Genomic DNA, 20,889 nt, shown 5'->3' on the forward strand with positions numbered 1-20,889 from the left:
GATAAGCTCTTGAACTTTTTTGTTAGGCCGAGCAGGAGACTTTTTTCACTGTTATGCGTTTTCTGACGTGTCAGCTCAAGTGCCAGGGTGTGCAGGTTGCCACTGAATTTACACAAAACCATGCAGTCTGTCAGTACCTGAACTAGGTTTGTCTGTCTTTACCTTTTCACTTGTTCATGAAATTCCCTGCGCATTGATGTGTCTAGACTATTCCAAATGAATACGTACTCTGTCTTTTTTAATCTGTTCATTTTTTTCCCTATTTATTCCTTATATCATGAGCCTAAGATAGTGCATTTGCATTGGTGACTGCATTTGTATAATCTTGCTGTAAAAGTTATGTAGAATGGTTCTTATTTTAGAAAAAGAAAGTATAACTGCTTTATAAAAGTGTAAGATCCATAGTCCATATACATGAAAGGGCTCTGGGTGGATTGAGGAGTGAAACAAAGCAGTAAGATAAAGCTGAAATGAAGCCTCCATTGAGAATTCTTTTGAGTGATGTGCATTTGTGCCTTTCTGCAGAATACAGCCTGCTCCTCAAATATTTTATTTCTTCAGTTCACTATTAGAGCATTTACATACATAATTTTGTAGTAGTTAGATTAAAAGAACAGTCTGTGCTGATAAATTCTCCTTACAAAATTATAGTAACAGCTGAAAGGAATAAGAACAGGGATCCTATTATTCTAGATGTTGTATGTGTGGTAGCCCTGACCCTGCAGTTATTTTGGTGTGGAAACTTCAAAGCACAGGTAGTTCTGCTTAAAAGTTGGAGGGAGTTTTTGCATTCTGCAGTACATTCCCAAACTGGGCTTAGAGATAAAAAGCCAATCCTTGCAACTCATTAGCATTTGATCAGGGGAAATAAATGTTTGAAATTATTTCTTTGAGAAGGCAGTGATCAGAGAGCGTTATTTTACTTTTGTAGCTTTTGTTTTTTCATTTAAAAAAAGGCATAATAAAGGTACATCCTAAGCAGTTAATACATATGTTAACATACTGTTTCAGTTGTATAATTACACAAACTATTTCTAGAATTTATCGTTTGGGTAGAAAATAATAATTTCCTGTATACGCTTAGGCCTTTAGCTTTCACATCTATGACCTTTGAGTTTGCTCTCATGTCTGGGATTAAAATGAGCAGAACTAAAATTACAGTTGAGTAAATTGTCAGCATGTTGTGAAACATAATATACCAAACTCTTATGTCTCAGGTGGAAGAAAACCTCTTTGTATTGGTATAGCTGTTTGAGAAGACAGTAGGCATCATTGTTCATTTCTGATATTAAGAAAGCTGAGAATTGAAAGATCCCCTGAAACTCTTTAACGTATGACTGCCCCTTAGAGGAAATGCGATGTGTAGTCCAGTTGCAGTGATGGTAAATGTGCTTCGTTTTCACCAGTGTTGTTAAAGATGAAGCCTGTTTCTCACAATTTGTTGGCAAGTCAAATCTTTGACTTCGCATACTGGACTGATAAATTGGAACATGTGGAAGCATAGAATTGTGTTAAAAATAAATATTGGCAGTAGCACATGGCAAAATAATATGTCTGTGCTGGTAGATAAAGGAAAAGAGCCCCTGTGCTGTAGCAGTTTCTCTGCTGTTGCTGGGGCAAGTGTAAATGACTTTTTTTTTTTTTTAAATTATTTTTTTTAAAGAAAGAGGAATGTGGTTCTGTATTAGAAATACCTTTGTGCCTATGGCTTCTGTTACTGTGGTAGTTCCTGAGGTCTTCGCAATTGCCTTGTTTTTTAGGCAACTTGGAAGTTCATGGGTAAGCAAGGAACCTACTCATGCAAAGTTAACTTGCAACACAGACAGGACCTTTCTGCTAGCATGGAATCTGACTGGAGTTTTTCTTGTGTCAACTCACTAATGAAAACTTCCATTACTTGTTTCATTTTTGAACAGGATTCTGCAACCAGAAATGTAGGATCTTTTAAATCAGTGTTAACTTCTTGGTGAAGATGTATTGTTCTTCTAAGGAGTTCTCTGACTGCCAATTATTTATCTCTTGGTCAGGTACAACTGGTAAAGCATCATCTCCACCACCTGTAATAGACACAAGACAGATGAGTGAGAAGCTGGAGACAATATTATATCAGCTCCGTCAGGTAACTCGAGAGAGGGATGAGCTGCGCAAGAGACTTGCACTTTCATCTCCTGGATCAACTTTCGATGACTGCAGGTAAAAACAAAGAAATGTAACATTTTAATTAAATTCTCAATAGTGTTTTCAAGTCGCTTGACTCCTGCTTGCCTGTAAAGCAGCAAAGATATTGTGATGTAAATATGTTGCTTGTAACTTACCTTCATCCTGGTGATGTGTGTGGGTGTAGGTGACCACGTCCAGGTCTTTGAGCTGCCTGTTGAAAGCGTATTCCCACTTTGTCCAGCAATGTTGCTGGGAGAATGAGGGGAGTAGGGCTCATCTCTGTGTTGAGAGAAGAAAGCAAACAAGTCCCTTGGTTATGTTATGGGAAGAGAAGGAAGACAGTCGCTGAAGCATGTGCTGTTTTGAAAGCAAGAGAAAAGAAAGGGAAATAGCTCAGAATAATTGGCTGGAGAACAGAAATTACAAGAGAAAAAGATCTCAGCTATTCCTGTGCTTCTGCAAGGAGATAGAGGTTTGGACTTTCCTTGAGGGGAGTAAGTATTTTATAGGACATAAGCTTTCTGTTATGCATATATTGGGGGACTGTGTGGCATTAAGGTTTTGAGAGAAAGATACTCATCCAGTGAGAAGTTACGGGCACTGACAAATTAAAACACCGCGTGTTCAAAAGTCAGTTAATACCAAGCAGCCATGTGCAGCTCATTCTCATTTGAGAGTTGATTAGCTATGAGGAAGATAGTACTCTGGGAGAGTATGAGTTAATTGTAGATAAAGGAAACAGGATTGTTTATTTTAGAGGAGTAAAGTTTATAAATGTAACTTTTGGCACACTGAACAGGTAGCTTTTTGCCTGCAGTAAGCACATGTAAAACAAACTTTTTAACCCTGGAAAAAAATTCTGTCACCGAATCTGAAATAAAAGCAAAGAGCAGATTACCTGGGAGATGTTGCCATAGCACCTAGCTTCCTTGAACTTAAATGCCCTGTTTGTTGCTGTTTGTATCTTTTACTTCATCAGCTCAACCTAAATGTGGTCAGGTCATTCATTGGACTTTTTGTCCCTATAAGAGAAGGTCAAGATTTGAACCAGTGAACTAGAATTGGGAGAATCTGTGTATCTTATTCATGCCTGAGCTACCCATCCTGATGCCCCCATCCTATCCCAGTGAGTTCTGAGGGCTCCTTTAAGAGCGTTGTGTTCTATCTGAGGGTCTCCAAGTGTTGCGGGAACAGGAGAGAAAAAGGTTGTCAAATGTCAACGTCTTTTTCATAGCTTCCAGTTAGTTACTCGTACAGAGGAACTTCTGATTTTAAGTCACTAGAGTTTAGACATTTAGGATTTTATAGCTTACGTTAATGTTCTCCATAATCCAGGATACTATTAATAAAGTTCTGATGAGCTGTACTCTGAACTGCCCTAGTTTTTTCCTCCTTAACTGTTAAATCAATCTTCTGCTGCCAGTGTAGGATTTGTATTTTGTGGAAAATATAAATGTTTACAGCTTAGAGAAGGATTCATCAAAATAAACATTGTATTTGGGCAGTGCTTGGACAGTGCATGTTAGATGGAGAATGCTGCCTTCCAAACATTAAATATTTGAAGAGTGGGAAATAAATGAAGATTATTAGTTGACATTTTTTTTCCTTCAGCATAAAAGCAACAACTCCTCACATCCATATACACCTCTGTAGTTTTTGAAAGCTTCCTGGTATTTTTTTTTACTTTGTTGTGCATTCTTTCCTCCTATAAAAGTAATCATCACCCTTCCAGGAGTCAAAGCCGAGACATTGCAAACTGTTATGCTGAAGTGTGAAAGCCGAAAGATCATTATTCAGATGGTGACTTTTATGACCCAAAAAGGGGCTTTTGTTTCTGTGGCTGTGTGTGCTGCTTTAACCATGGCCGTACCAAACACAGGTGCTGCAGAGGCGAATCTCGACACGTCACCACGGCGCGGTTCAGAACAGTTGCAGCTCTCAACACAGTTGTAGGCTGGGCTGTGCTGGCGGTGACGGCTGGCGGTTGCAAAACCAAGAGCTGTTTTCCAAAGCAAGTGTTGACTAAGCCCAGAGCAGTGGAAGAAGAGCCACAGAAGTGGATTGTGATGTGCTGAATCAGCTGAACATGTGTCATCCTGCTGGGCAGGAGCAGGATTGCTCATGCTGTGCTTGTGTCACTTGATGGTGACTGTACATGTGCACGTGTTGTGGTGGTTGAGCAAAGATTTGACCAAATAATTTAGCATGCTCAAGGTGCACTTTAGAGATTTAACCTTGCTATTCTTCCTACTTTGGTGGTGGCAGAAGAGAACTGCAGTACAAATAAACCGCCTGAAGGGACTGTCTTTGAGAAGAGGTTTTCTTTATGTGTGATACATAAGTGGTGGTAGTGGTGGAATTGCAATAGTAAAGAAAAACATTTTCAAGTTGTTGGGTTGGCATTGCCCACAATTGCTGTTGGGATTAGCTTTTGTGTCAGCATCAGGTACATTTAAATGTCAGTCTCATTGCGGCCTTGATTTATGCTTGGGGTAATTCTGCTGGAATATGAAGGATTTTTAGAGTTGTTATACAAGTATCAGAAAAACTATTGGACCATTTTGTTACTGTTTGAACCAATGCTTCTAAAATAGTAACTGACACTTCTCTTTTACTGAAATAATATTTTCATGTATTTTATGAGGCATTTTAGCATAGAAGTGTGATGGTCTTACTTAAACAAGAGTCAACCACTGTGTGCATTTGAATGGATTGCTTTGTTGCAACAGTTTTGATTTTTGACTTCTGACCAATGCTCCTCCTGTGCATATCCCTGTTTGTCTGGCTGAGACATAAAGCCTTGGAACAGCGCTGCAGAACATATGGCCCTGGCTATCCAGATGTTTTTTATTTCATCTAGATGATGTAAAATGCAGAATGTTACTGATGGCATTGTTGTTGATTCCTCATTGTGTAGGTAGGCAAACTTCTGCAGTTACCTACATGGTGTCCATAAGTTTATAGGATTTATTTTTGTTTTAAATTAGAATAATGCTAGTGTTACTTCAGCAATATATGAAATAGACGTGATTTGTGTTAAACTTGTAGAACAAGTTCTCACCATTGCTTTGACTCAACTAATAGTTATCCTTTAGTAAAAATTCATACACTGAAATATTTTGCACCGATATGAATTTATGATTACAAGTTTAATATGAACATGTGCTAATGGGTGTGAGTAAGGTTAACACTTCAACTGAGGATTAAACTGTTCTTCTATTAATGTTGTCAGTTTAATAACTGTGGTAGACAGATGGTGTCTACACTCAAGAAGTTCTCCCTAAAATCTGATTTAAATAAATCCTTGGGTTTTTGTGTTTCTGTCAAGGGTGTGAACATTTCAAATTAAGTTTTACTTATGCCAACAGCAGTTATATTTTAGAAGTATTAAGATGGTAGTAGTTTTGGTACTATGTCTGTAACATTGTATAAATAATGTACTAGTTCTTTTGCATCCCTAAACAGTTAATTAATAAAAAACCTAAAAGACATCCCTGTAGATATGACTTGAATATTCCATTGCTTTATATTAATTTAGCTTTTAACTGTTGGTAGAGTCTGTCAGTCAGGGAAGGGTTTCTTTGGTTTTGTTTTTCCCAGGAGCATTTCTCTGTAGAGAGGAGAAAAAGAGGAATTGCAGTTAAAGAACTTACTGGGTTGCTAAAAAACACCTTCATATCATACAGATGCTGTCTAGAAGTCTGTGAATCAGATGTGGCTGGCATTTTCTTTTTAACAACTCTGACCACTGCAGCAGTGAGAAACCATTTTCATTTTGATTCGTGCCAGCTGCGTTTCAGTTCCAGAATCCACGGTGCTGCTGCTGTTCCTATATGAAGTGAATTCTGATTGCTTTTCAGGCTGCGCTTGCAGTGAAGCCGCTTGGGAGACAGAGCTGGGAGGGAGAAAGAGGGATCTGGGTAACAATGGAGCAAATCCAATATGTGAATAAACAGAGTTAAATTAGAAAGCAGTTGTTTTCTTCTCGTTTGCTGGTGGTGTGTGGGTGTGTAGTGTGTTTTGTTTTGGTTTAGCCCCCTACCCCCTCATTGCCTGTGGAGTTATAAGAGACCCAGGACGTGACACAGAGACAGCTGTCAGAAGCTTCATTTTGAAACTGGAAAATCAGATGGTGCAGAAATTTTGTGACTATACAGAGGAGGAACAGTTCAATTTAGAGTCTCTTTCAGAAGCTTAGTGCTTCAAAACAAGAAGCCATAACCCTGCTAATTTAGTTTCTAGCATGATTTATGATTTTTTAATAAATAAATAGAAGTATCTTGTGCAATCTAGAATAATGTGTTGCTTGACAATTGCTTGACAACGTAGATTATTTTACAAAATGTCTCCTCTCCCAGTAATCCTTACATACTAAAAAAAAATCAGTCATAAGTTATCTTTTGACTGACTTTGGCTTTCACTTTGTTCAGGTTACTGAAAATTTCTTATTGGAGATTATATTGTACAGGAGATTCTTAGTAATTATTTGAACAGAATTTGGGCTATTTTGTGGAAACACAAGGTAGATTCTCACTTACTTTCTCTTTTATGTGTAGTAGTTTAAAAAACATGGTAGCACTCAATGAGATATGTAATTCAGCAGAATGACTTAGTCAAATTAATTAAATTCAATGCTCAATAAGTCAAACTGGTCAAGTTCTGCTGGCAGAGATGCATGTGTTTGGTGTCCCATTGAAATGTTTTCTCTCAACTCTAACTCTGCTGTTTCCATGGGAGGTGTAGACAAGATCCTGCAGCTGCTGCCCAGGTGAGACGTTGTTCTTAGCCCAGGTCTCTGCGCACCCCCGCTTGGCGTTGGCAGCGTCTGCTGAGCTCCGCTCAGCGCAGCTCAGTGCTGCTGCCACGGGAGGTTTGCCCTGGCAGCGCCGGGACCTGAGCTGCTGGGATCCACTTGGTCCTGTATCGAGTGACACTTCTGCCCTGTGATAATCCCGCTGCTCAGAAGAGGGTACGTGCGTGCTCAGGACTGGTTTTGGTTGTGTCAGTGTTAGAATGATCTCATTATTAGCTGTTATCTCTCAGCATAAAACTAATACAGGTTAAAGTTGGTGAATTTTTATTTGTGGCTACATCTTAATGTGACATGGTCAGTGTTTAAATTACAGCATAACATAACCTAAGAATCAACAGTTGTCTGATACTATTTATTTATTGGATAGTAATTTCTCAGACTTTTCATTCTCTTTAGTAGCTGACATTTGCCTTCATATTCTTTTTCCATGCTAGGCCCAGTCCAAAACCAAATCATGATTATGAAAGACTGAAGATTCAGTGCATGAAGGCCATGTCAGACCTACAGTCTCTGCAGAATCAACACACCAAGACACTTAAACGGTGTGAAGAAGCAGCAAAAGAGGCAGATTTTTATCAGTAAGTATTAGTAAAACTGTCCAAAGGAAGACTTTACCAGTCTGTGCTAGATCATGAAGTATTAGAACATGGTCATAAACTTTTTTTTTAATTCTGTTTTTTCACTTTAATCACAAGGTTAATGTTTTCATGCATCAGGTAACACATTTCTGGCCTATTTGAAATGATAAATTATGGATTGGTTATTTTATTTTGAAGAATTTGAGATAGAAATCTCTGATGTTTTGATGGAGCACTGACAAGGAAAGCCTAGTTGCTGATTTGCAGATACAATCTAATAGTCTTACTGTCAGGGTGGAGAGCAGAATATAATTTGAGAGAATTTCACTGGTTACTGTTTTTTAATAGGTAGTGATATCTCTCATGCTGACTTGTGTAAGTTTTAACAGAAACTTAAATCAGTTGTAAGCACTTATGAAAATGTGGTGAAACAGAGAAATTGGTGAATATTTCTAGCATGTGCTTCTGTTTAAAAATCAGTCATTGGTGCAAGCAGGGTAACGTCTTGTTCACTTGAAAGGAAGACAACTCAGAAATAGAAATGCAGATAGGTTCTTGGTTTGAAGTTTATATCACTTAAATCTGCACTCTAAAGTGTGACTAGTATTTCATGACAGTGTTTGTTTTTGTTGGGGGCTGCTAGTTCTTACATAGCACTTTCACCCACAGCTCCTCAAGCCTTTAAAGATAGGCATCATTTCCTTATGTTCTTCTTCCAAAACCTCAAAATAGTATTAAGTATTGTCACCAGGTGCAGTTGTAGTAAGTTGCATGACTTCTTTACAAGGAGCCTGGAGTACTCTTGGAATACCATTTCTGTTTGTTTGCTTGTTTTTAAAATGGCTGTGGAATGCCACTGGTGGGTGGCGTAAATCCATCATCTCTTCTGGTGCTGTTTAGTACTGTGTACTTTCGTGTATTTTTATGCTTATATCCCCATTTCTGGTGTTCTGATGTGTTGTGTGGTGGTGGTTTTGTTTCCCACCCCCCACCCCGGATGCTTGGAATACTCTACATAGAACTGAGTTAATTTGACTTGCTTTCTTGGTAGGAAACTCATGCTTGAAATTAGTTAGTCGAGGACTTTGTCCTGGCAAGTTGGCCTCTAAGAGCATTTTCTGTGTGCCGTGACAGCACGTTGCACAGCCGGCTGCTGAGTGACCAGTCACAGCTGAAGGAGGACATGGATACCTTGAAGAGGAAGAACACGCAGTTGGTGCGAGAACATAATCACCTCCAGCAGTCGTGTGAGGAAATGAAGAGACTTCATGACGAGGATCAGAAGGAGATAACGGACCTGCGCAGCCAGCAGCAGCAGGTGAGCTGCAGCTTGTAGTCTAAGGGCTAGGAGAGATCATTAATTGTTCCTTTGATAAATAAGTCAATAAAACCAAATATGCGGTGTTGCGGCCTTTTATGTCGTGCTCGTTCTAATACATCCACCTTACATTTTACAGCACTAGGAGAGGAAATGAGATCTTGGATACTAATTGGTTTTCTGTGTTTAGCTGTGAAAAAAGAATGAGGGATGTAGAAGGTTAGGTGGTATTAAGAAATTTTGATGCAGAGATGAAAAAAAAGGACATGAGGAAGATTGTATAAGTGTGGTTTTTTTTTTTTAAAGCTGATTAATATTTTTTAACTTAAGATAAGCTTTTCAGGAAGAGGTAGGCATTTCAGAACTCTTTATAACAAGCTGTCTCTAGGCCAATGTTGTTCACACATTCTGAGGAAAGAACTGAGGAAAGTAACAGTAAGGATCAACTGGTCATATCAGGTCCATGGTTCACCTATGGAAAAGTCTGATCATGTAGTTAGGATAGTTACAGTAATATGTGGGATGGTTAAAGAGAATACCTTGGTTAACTCTGTGTAGCCTGATTCACAGGGCAAACTTGCAAGTCAAACTGACAAGTCAAACATTAGGCTTCAGAAGCAATACCCATGTAAAGAAAAATAATGATTTGCTAGAGTAGGAGGGGCAAAGGTCAAAGTGAGCTGGATGTGCCGAGTGGCACTTCAGGAGGTGCTGGAGAGCTTGTGCAAAAAGGAGTGAAGATTTGTATTTCCCTTAGGGCCCTTCCTCTAACGTTACCTCAAGAGTTCTGCTGTGAAATGGTCGAGTGGCTTGGGTCTGCAGATAGCTGATGTTCTGTGTAGCAGAAATGGTTTGATGTGTAAACCTGGGCAAGTTGCTTAATTGTTCTGTGCCTCAGTTTGCTGGTCTGCAAAGCAGGGATGGTAAAACCTCCAGGAGAAGGCTATTGTATTTGGAGGTTCTGTCCTGAAGTTTGAAATTGTCTGGCAGCGGAGAAGGAGGCTGAAGTATCATTGTCAGTATTTATTTATATAAATTCAGTCTCATGTCAACATAATGATTAAACCTTTAAAGAAAACTGTAAGTGACTCCATCAGAAAGTTGTGTAACCCTGTTTCTCAGTATGTTACATTGAATCATGGGGTCTTGAAGGAGCATCAAGAGTCTTGTCTGTGTCATTTCTCATCTGAATCAGTCAAACTCTGTGTTGACCTCTCTGACGTGTTGTTTCATCGTCAGGCTGTAGCGAAACACAACATCTTAGTGGCTTCAGAGGGCAAAAATGTTTGCTTGGGTTACTCTTCGTGTGGGATTGTCATGGATTTGCTGTGGAGCAGCTGACCAGCTTAAGTTTCTGCTGCTTGCATATGAAGTTTCTTGTTGCCATGGCTGCCGTCCTCTGTCCAGCTGGGACTATTTACTTTTTCTCAGACCGGGATTTTGAATGGGAGACCTCCTTTAGTGCACTGCTCCCTGTTTATGGCATTTCTGTCCTCTGTCAAATCTCTGGTAGAAAGTTTATGCTGAATTCCATACCATTTCGAGTATATTTGTCCTTCTTTTCCTTAATGATTTAGTGTGTTTTCTGCAAAAAGATATTCCATGTGTGCTTTAGACAGTGAGAAGTGGTTTGTTGCTGTTTGGATTCTCAAATACTTGGTTCTCAAACCTGTTCTCAGAATGCTTTGGAAAGCAGTCTTCAGGAAAGCAGCTCTCTTGAGCGGGTTTAAATCAAAATGTATTTACCCTTTACATATGCCAACAGTTTATCACATTTAGCATGTCTGAAATGGTTGACTGAAGCATGCTAGCTAATCACAGGTCCAGCCCTGTGTGAATTATGCTACTGAATTCACCGAGAGTAGGAGAGGTATGTGGAGAATAGCCATAGCCATGAGACTCTTGTGAAGTGCAGCCTTGTTCAGGACCACTTTATGAACAGTAACTTACTGCTTTTACACATCTGCATTATTTAAAGGAGAGCAGTGTCGGGCTGAAGAACGTTGTCTCTCCTATCTTGCCTGTGCAGAGAACAGGTTTCCTGACAGTGCTGGTTGTTACCCTGTGCCTGTGGGCAGGGAGTGGGCAGTCTGTCTGTCCGGCTCCTTCCCTTCTGCTCTGCAGGCATCTGTGTGCTGCCCTGTGCGGGAACTGCTCCTTACTCTGAGTGTACGGCAGAAGAAGATGAGGAGACAATTTGTGCATGGAGGGTAGTTGCTATGTATTTGATTTCAGCATTTTATAGAGCTGACATTTTCTGTCTTTTTTTCTTCTTTTTTTTTTTTTTTAAATACTTTTTATTTTCGGATAGTTGGGAACACACCTTTGTAGGCTAATGTTATGATTACAGAAATTCCTGGCACCTCTCTATATAGAGTGTTCCTGTTTGTTCCCACTGCTCCATCAAGGCCAAATTTCTATGTAAAAGGTAAAATGAAAAAATGAGCCTAGTATTTAAAAAAAAGGAGGGAAAAGGGGTAAGGTCTCGTTTTGGGCATTTTTTTTTTGTCTGTTGAGAAGGAAGAAGGAAGGACTAGATTTGCTGAAGCTCATTAGTGCCTTTCTGTTGTTGCTGGTCATTTATCATCAACGTTGCTATTTACAACAAGATTCTTATGTCAATGGAAATTAATTTGAAACTAAGATTCAGGTCAGACTGTGTTTAAATGGATTTTTCTCTTCCTGTTTATATTTTATGGATAGCTTTTGAAACACAAACCTCTATGGGTAGTTCTCAGATGACGTAGTGTATAAATATTAATACATATGCCTGAATGTATAACATATTTAGGGTAGATTTTATTCTCCTGAAGTTTTAATTTATTTGTTCATGGAGGATACAGGCAACCTGCCATCGATGCCACCTCGTGGTCATTTCCTAAATTACAGCCATCATCTTGGTCATCAAATGACTTCTTGCTAGAACGACAAAGTACTTTGAAAACAACGTGGATTTAATAACTGTTGGTAGCGAGATTTACATAAACTTGTGCACTCTGAATTGTGATAAAGCAGGTTTTTTACACAGTTAACCTTCAGCATATGTAGTAATAGACTTAACAGTAATGAGTGGCTCAGTGTTTCCTTAGTAATTTAAAAAAAAATATTATTAAACCTGATTAATATATTTTTGTTCTAATATTGTTTATATGTATATTTCAGATAAAATATATTGGACTGATTAAAAGCTTATTAATACTGTTTCTGGCATTTTTTTAGGTTATGAAGCAAAATGGGTCATCAGAGATATTAAATAAACTTTATGACACAGCAATGGACAAACTAGAGGGTGTGAAGAAGGATTATGATGCCCTAAGGAAACGGTACAATGAGAAGATCGCCAGTCACAATACGGATCTGAGCCGCCTAGAACAGGCTGAGGAGGAGAACAGGCGCCTTCAGAAACAGATCGACATGTTAATGAAGCAAAGGGACACAGCAATTCATTTTCAGCAGCAGTATTCATCCTCTCTTAGAAGGTATAACCAGATTTTGATAACTTTCAGATATTCTGTAAAGGCAGTAACAATTCTAATGTAGCACCTTATTTTCTTTGTTGTAGAATCACAAATACTTTTCTAACTTTTTTCTTAAAAGCTTTCATTAGTGTGTTTTCTTTTGGTGTGGTGACTAAACATGCACTTCTAGGTAAGATTTTTCTGGAAGGTCCTAGAAGGTGTGATGGAGTTCTTTATTTGGAGAAGTGGTGCATTTTTTCTCGAGAAAATGATTTCACAGTTAGGGTTTTAGAGTTGTATGAGGAATTTTAACCATTGTTTAGCTCATGTGAGAAGGGGATATTCTGCCTTCCAAGCTATGTTGACACAGGAGTCAAATACAACCAAAGTTTTGTTAAACCTCAGACTTAGTGTTCCAAACAAACTCCTCAATGGATGGTGAGCCCATTAACATGTATATCTTTATTTAAATGCTTTTTAAAAAGTCAATAGGAGGATGTGTTTAAAAGGTGTTTAGCAGATTAGGATGTTCTCAAGCATAAGTTAACGTCTCATGAAAATTAGAACTGCAGACTGCATGGGACTGTGAGGCAGAGCTTCTGGCTGGCAGCAGAGTTCACTGGATGCAGACGGCTGGGAGTGTTGCTTTGCGGAGAAGGTGCTGCTGCTGTGAGCACCACAAGTGCCAAACCAGACGGGCACAGACACTGTGTCATCCCACACTTCACCTCTCTCCGCTCCTCCTCGATACTGAGCCTACGCAGTTACTCGAATAGGGTAGGAGGAATGCTAATATACGTAAGGACTCCAAAGAGGATCTGTGTGCGTGTTGGGAATGTTTTTAGTGCCATAGTTTAGGGATAATACACAACTCCCACAGAGCAAAGCCAAAAAACGTTGTTTTCCACATTCATAGACTTCTCGTCTTTCAAAAAGGTGAGGTTGCGCCTAGATAATAATGTACACATGAATAGCGTGTACATAGTTGTGATCCATCAAATTAAACTATAGGAGAATATGAACAATAAGATCATAAGTTATTTAACTTAGACTGCCATGGATTCCTGAAAGTGAGGGAAAGCCTAACATATACTACAAGCAGTACTGCAACTATGCTGATACATACAGAAACTCGACACAGTGGTATTGTGGCCTTGTGATTTAGGAAGTTGTGGTTCGATACTGAGCAGAGTTTGGTTCTTGAGAGGAAGGTGTGGGTTGATACTGAGCAGAGGTTAGTTTTACAAATTTTATTAAAGATATTCACGTTCCTCTGAACCAGTGATCTAGCTGAATTCATGTAACCAGACTTCAGGAATATTTGCCTTTTATTCAGTTGGCTTTAGGTCTGGGCTGCCTTTTCACTTTTTTTCTATTTGTAGAAACCATTATTTGTCTCATGTTTATACCCTTTCTTCATAACCAAAACCATATTTCTCTGAGTGACTGACCAAAGATTTTTGAAGTGTGTTTCAGATGTGTATGCTTTTCAGAATGTAAAACTTAAAGTTGTAGTTTGAGGATGAATGGGTTATAAATTGCAGCACTATTTTTTTTTAATACAAAATATAAACACAATGAAAATAGCTTTTAAGCAGGGCAGGATGAGTAAGATTACAGTGATGGCCCAGGTCTCATTTTGAATGAGTCTTTGGCCTTAAAGAATATCAGAGAAGTGTTCAGCCTTTTTTCTTATATCTATAACATTGTCACAATATTATACAGCATATGAATGCTACCAAGGTGGTTTAGTTGGTGAATCATTTGCAAATTAAAAATTGACTATACCAGCTACCTAATTCCTGTGTGCTAAACCTCGCCTTACACGTGTGTCTCTGCATTGTCAATGTGAGCTATGGCAGGAGATGAGTCCTGGTGAGAGTTCTTTTGAGTATTGGTTGCCCTTATAAACCCATGCTTGCTCCTACTGACTCATCCACCCCTGCTACTGGCAACCCATTCACAAGTTATTAGAAAGGGTCTTTCTCTACAGAAGGCATCTGTGACAATGTGATCCAGCTGCCTGTATTTTCTCTTTAGCAGGCAATGCAAGGTCAAGCAGGACCAAGGTGTATCAGCTGGAACTTTGCTTTCAGGTTTCCTCAAATCATCACTGTTTAATATGAATGTTCCTCTATGGCAGGGGCTTTCTCCCTCTGATCACTTTCCCCATGCTTACCTTGCTTGCTTTGTGGCTTTGGTTTGTTTGTGTGTTTTGTTGTTGTGTATTTGTTTGGTTGGGTTTTTTTGTTGTTTTGTTTTGTTTTATTTTTTCTTCATTAATGATGAATGGTTTTTTTGCTTGGCAAACATTGCTTCAAATCTTTTCTCCTCCCCACTGTCATGAATCTTTCCGGTGTTTTCCTTGATTTGACCCACGAATAGTTTGCAAATGTACTGTGGGTTCTTAGATTGCAATGGGGTTGTTTGGCACAGTCTCTTGGATTTCTGATACATCCTTGTACTTCTATAGTATGTTCTTCTTAGCTTCATGCTCACAGTTCTGAAAATAAAAAAAGAAATCCAGATTGTAATAAGTTAGGTGTTCTGTACTGCCAGCCCAATGATCTCTTGAACTGAAGAATTTCCCAAAAGGAGCAGGGTGATGGTTTTGAAATGACTGGCAAACGCCTCAGTAAAGCTATGGAAATGCTTTCAATACACTGAGATTTCAAGGAAATATTCAAAATCAGGTTTAGAGTGGTCTCTGGGGAAAAGTCAGGCAATATGCTGTATGAGACAAGAAATTGCACTTTTAAATAGTGGGAGGTGCATGGGGCGGGGGGAGAGAGGAAAGAAAGTCTGCCAGAGGTTTGTAGGCACCTGAAATTTGGATAACCCTAAAAGTCTGTCAACTTAGGTACAGTGTTTCTACCAATGGCACTTACCTGTGAGTTTTGGAAAAAGCATGCAAGGAAATCCTAGCGTCCAGTTGTGGTGAAACACTGCTCTCGGGAGAAGTCTCTTTTCAAACCTAATCGTGAACTTGTCTGGAAGATGACATTCTTGCTTTAAAGAATGCTTTGTCAATATAAACACAAAGTTACTACTTGAAAAGCAAATAAAATGTTTAGTGTCTTTTTTTTTTTTTATTTGTGCCACACTTCAATATTTTGTAGTGATAAAGTACTGATGGTTTTGTCTGTGTTAAATTAAAAAAAAATACATTAGATAGTTCAAGATATTTTGCATTTCAGTTTTATTGGATGACCTACTGGTGAAAACAAACACTGTTTGAATTACCTGGGTTTAGTTCCATTGTCTGCATTTTTACCATAAAAATCTGCTTTTGATTTTTTTTTCCCAACCTTGTGGCATATTTGGGCATGTGCAAGTTCTATTTTTTTTTCTGATTTCTGCATTTTCTTCCCTTCTTCCCACATACCTGAGAGTGTGTGCTGAGAGAAGGAATTAACTTTGAAGATGAGCAGAGCTAAATGCAGTAAATAAAGTTAAACTTGTGCTATTAAATAACAACGTTTTGCATTCCTCTTAGAATAAATTGTTAGCAATTTGCTTTTAATAATTAAAGTAATTATAAATTATTTCTGACAATTTTTATGTTTTGGTTCCTTAAAAAGGTTTCCAAACATTCCTATAGGTTCCCTAATGTTCCTAAAGCAATAATTAGTCCAACTTTTATTTTACAGCACTCAGAGTACATTGTCTAAGGAAGTCCTCTGCAGTTGTGTGTTACCAATGGATATGTTTGATTATGCTGTCAAATCCGTAAAGTATGAAAAAAGAGGAAAATACGGAACAAGTATCTTATTGGTGTTTCTGCTTGTTTTTAGATTTGAATCAGTACAGCAGGAACTAAGCAGTGCCACAGCCCAAAATAAAGAGTTGCAGAGAGAGATGGAGCGATTGCAGTCGGAGGTGACAAGGTTCAAAACAATGCAGCTGAAAGCAGCAAAGGATGCAGAAAAATACAAGGAAGAAAGGGATTCGGTTTTCAATGAATACCGCCTCATAATGAGTGAGAGAGATCAAGTAATTAAAGAAGTAGATAAGCTTCAAACAGAGCTGGAGCTTGCGGAGTCCAAACTGAAGAACACTTCTTCTGAGAAGCGAGTGGCTAGTGAAGAGATGGAAGCTTTAAGACAGGTACTAACATACTGTTTTGATGGGGAATATTGTTGCTACAATCTGAAATGTATGACTGATTAATGAAAAATAGGAATGCACTGCAAAGAGAAAATTCTGTGCTGATGTTTTCCTATAGCTGTCCTTTTTACTATCAATTTATTAAGATTTTTATGGTTGAACAGAGTTCCTGTCAGTTGAAATCTGCTGTTCACTTGACTTAATTCTGTTCTCCTTTACTCCATTGGTCTTCTCTGCCTTTTCAACTAATGCTCTCTGAAACAATATAGCTCTAAATATTCATTATTTTTAACTTCTTACTTGTACAGGAACCACTGGATACTATCCACTATAACTGAAGATGGTACATAGTAAAGTAGTCTCAAATATTAATGCAAAGCCTGTGCTGACATGCATGGTCTTACTTTCTTTCCCTCTTTCTGCCTTTAAGTTAAAGAGAATATTTTAAAGATTTTTCACTAGAACTCAGGCATGCCTTAGAGAATGTGAAACCAGAACTTCGTATTTCTCAGTAATATGTTCTTGAAATGCTTATATTTTAACCATGTTATAATGATGCCGTTAAGATTTCCAAAACGCAATTTAATTCTCGGTTTCATTTCAGCTGATAGACATTGACCTGGCCCATTGGTTTACAGATACTAAATTCAGCATGAAATAGATACAAGTAAATATACCTCATTGCCTGTAAATCTCATTTTACTTTTTTCACAGCATTACATCTGAGCAAAATGGTCTTCATAAAAAATTAATGCGTGGAGCTTATTTTACATCACACCATTGTTGGTGGACGTAATGTGAATTGTGACATACGGCATCAGAGTTTTAAAAATAACTAACTTCTGATTTTCAGAATTCATAGTTTTCAACCTCACATAGTTGCCACCTAAACAATTTAGCAACAATGAGTGAGGTTTTAATACGTTTTGTACCTGTTCTACATTCATCAAAGCCATGAAGCCAACAGAAAAGTCTGTTGCTGATTTCAGTGGAGTCAGGGTAACTACTAAGGAATATTGATGAAAACAGCCACAATTAGTCGTTCTGCTCCAATTTGTTAATCTGTCATTGTGGCACTATGAGTAATTTGCGAAAGTGCTTTAAGAGGCAGGAAATTAAAATTTTAAATACAGCAGTGTTCCCTCCTACCTAAATGAGCTTGAAGAGATGTTTGAATAAGAACAGGTAAGCATATTGGACTGCTGAGCGAGGTGCTGGCAGGGCACAGGCACATGCTTGTCTTTGCCCCTGGCACTGACCTATCAGAAAGCAGAAATAACCACTTCTGTAATGTATTAAAAGATGTAAAATAGCAGTACTGTGAGTTTTCCTTTTTTCCTGTTTTCCTGTGGCTATGACTCTTTTGCTTGTGAGCAGGTATGTTGCTGTGTCACCTAGTACTTCTTGTGGTTCCACATGCCCAAACATAATGGGTTAATTTACATCCAGAATGTCATAATTTTCTGGCATTTATAAACAATAGAAGAAATGTCAGGGTTTTCCACTATGGACAGTTTCGGATTAAGTTCTAGTGAGCTTGGTCACTCAAAGCTAGGGATTAGATATTATGTATTTCTCCTTCTACATGCCCAGTGATGGTTTTGTTTGACATAATTTTTGCTCCAGGAAATACTTAGAATGTTGTGTTTCATCTCAGTGGTAGTCAACTTTCCCCAATGTTTAATGAACCTATTGTATTTTATCCTGTATGAAGTTATCTTACTAAATCCAGGTGCACGAACTTCCTTCAAAACGTATGAATTCTTCACAAATTCAGAATTGTTCTTCAAACCAAACCACGTTGATCTTTCCAAACAGAAGCTGTTCTAATCAGCGCCAAATGGCACATTGCTCTGTGCTGTCATGTTGTAATTTTGTGCAAATGTCACAGGAAAAAGACGAGAAATTTTACTACTGACCACTGGAGGCAATGGCTGCTCTTATTCAGATAGTTTGTCTTGAGCATGCTGGAATAAACTCTGGCAATGTGTATTTTTTTCCAATCACTGTAAATTCCTGTTTACCTAAGGGCTTTCTGCAAACTTTACCTCTGCCTTGATACTGTGATGACTTTGATCTCTGCTGCCTGCTGGAAAAGACTTAATATTTTTGTGTAAGTTTTATATGAACACTTGAATGCCCATTTTATAAAGTCATAAAGTCATCATTTATAAAGTTAAGCTGTGCAAAACATTGCTTCCAGTGCTAAAACTTGCCTGTACCAGCAGATGGGTTAGAGATTTCTTTTTAGAGGTACTGAGCAATGGAAGCTCTTACTGATGTTGAGGAAACTTAAGTGCTCTGGTAATTGCAATGCACTGATATGCTTAAAGTTCACAGAGTGAGTCATTAATTCTAGTACTTGTCTGTTACTCTACAGTAAAAATAACTGTTTTAATACTGGCACGGAACTGTTGAAACAGCCTGACTAGCCTTAATTAAATGCCATATCTCAAAAACAATTATGTCAATACAGCAAAATGCAATCATCTGTGCTTTAAATACTCAGTCCTATTCCTTGCAAATTGTAGAGGAAAGTAGAATGAAAGTCAGTTTATGATATGATGTTTTTCTGTCTTTGAGTATTTGGACCCTTTCTTTCTATTGCTTTTCAAATGTCAGCTGTCTCAGGTGATCTTTTTGAGATCAAAACATCAATAGTTTTCAGCTAGGAATGCTTATATGTAGAAGGACTTGTAGCCATTGTTTGAATGCTTCTAGAGAGTGGGACTATCTAAAAATGTAATGGCATGAAATTCAACTGTTTCAATGCCTCATTCTTTCGATAGGAGCTCTAGTTTGAACTATTTTAAAAAGGCAGATTGTATCTTAGAGCTACATTTGCCTCATCTTTTTTATTATGGTGCAGTTGAATACCAAACTTAATAAAATGTCATTCTGCTTTACGGCATAACTGTGGTTTTATCTTTGAACGTTCTGTAGCTTGCACACTGGTATCATACTGGCATGTGACTTTAATATCCCTTTAAAACTGATGAAGAAGCTGTAAGATATGTAGCTAGGTTGTCTGAGTGATTGCAGTCCTGTAAACTCAGGGTAGTTGCTTAAAAAAATTCACAGTATCTTCTTAGCCTTTGCCATACTTAAAGCCTTTCTTACAACACCAAGTCTGACTTGTTAATAACTTTCCTTCATTTAGAGTCCTCAAAACTGTGAGTGCTCCCAGATTCTTGTTTATTTTTGACATTGGACTGTGCTAATGTGAAATTCTGTTGTCTTCAGTACTGATTTAATAATGTTTGCTAGTACGTAACTTGTATGTAATGTGATCACAGTCACAGTATCACAGTATCACAGTATGTTCTGGATTGGAAGGGACCTCAAAAGATCATCTAGTCCAATCCCCCTGCTGGAGCAGGAACGCCTAAGTGAGGTTGCACAGGAACATGTCCAGGTGGGTCTTGAATGTCTCCAGAGAAGGAGACTCCACAACCCCCCTGGGCAGCCTGTTCCAGTGCTCTGTCACCCTTACTGAGAAGAAGTTTTTTCTCAAGTCCTGTTCTGCTCCCATTTTTCAGACCATTAGTGGTAAACTCCTTGGGCTTTTAAGGTATCAGAGTGTATCCAGTTGGAAAGATGAACTGTTTCCTTCTGTACTTAACCTACTGCAAACAATGGATCTTGTTTTAGGAGCTAAATTCAGCTCTAGTGGAAAGAGATCGAGCAATTTGTGAGAGGAACGAGTTGCTGGAAAAATACTGTCATGAAGTGAAGGACAAAGCTGAGGCTCAGAAGGAACTTGATCAAGCCTGCAAGGATATAGAGACAGTGAAGGAAGAAAGAGATGTTGCCAGGAAGGAGAGAACAGAAGCTATCATCCAGAGAGACCATCTACTAAGGGAATATTACCAAGCCCGTCAGGTATTGCAAGTCTTCATAGATTACTGTTTCTTTCTTAGCTTCAAAGGGTCATTCATTTTGGAGAGATCAGTTAAAGGTCTGGGCACATGGAGTAGTGGAGGAAGATGCTCAAAGTCACTCTAGAGTACATACAAACGCATGTATGTTCTTCAAGACACAGTGACAGATCATCTTGTTTGAAAAAAATACAGTTATTCTTAGTATTAGGTTTCTGTTCATAAATGGCAAGTAAAATATTGTAATCAGCAGGTGACTGGGCAGATTATTACCTGCTGGTGGGCTTGATGACATCTTTAATGTGTTTTGTTCGTGCCTGTGACGTGCTTAGGATGTTAGCTACTTATAATACTTCATAAAGGAAGTTTATTGAAGTGCGATTGTACATTTTCTAATCTACACATGCTCTTAGTGTAAATATGCTATTCTGACGATTTATGTCCTTGTGTGGTTGGTAACATTCTTACAGTTCGGCACACTTACTGATGTTGTCATGTGTGCAATACTAAACATCAAGCCACATACAACTGTAAATGCTTACAAGTAATGTAACGTGAGAATGCATACTATCACAAC

The 20,889-nt window shown here is 38.4% G+C and overlaps 1 protein-coding gene across 1 annotated transcript in view; it reads left to right on the forward strand.

Annotated features, from left to right (window-relative positions):
* Window positions 1-20,889, forward strand: part of DLG5 (discs large MAGUK scaffold protein 5) — a gene marked incomplete at both ends in the record, with an annotated part of 106,396 nt that overhangs the window by 50,068 nt on the left and 35,439 nt on the right. The window contains 6 exons of the mRNA XM_080347501.1: window positions 2,028-2,193; window positions 7,408-7,551; window positions 8,686-8,869; window positions 12,089-12,348; window positions 16,122-16,434; window positions 20,086-20,316. Coding sequence (XP_080203627.1) covers window positions 2,028-2,193; window positions 7,408-7,551; window positions 8,686-8,869; window positions 12,089-12,348; window positions 16,122-16,434; window positions 20,086-20,316 — 1,298 coding nt within the window. The remainder of the gene's footprint in view (window positions 1-2,027; window positions 2,194-7,407; window positions 7,552-8,685; window positions 8,870-12,088; window positions 12,349-16,121; window positions 16,435-20,085; window positions 20,317-20,889) is intronic.

This window comes from Nesoenas mayeri (assembly GCF_963082525.1).
Source record: "Nesoenas mayeri genome assembly, chromosome: 7".
NCBI lineage: Eukaryota > Metazoa > Chordata > Aves > Columbiformes > Columbidae > Nesoenas > Nesoenas mayeri.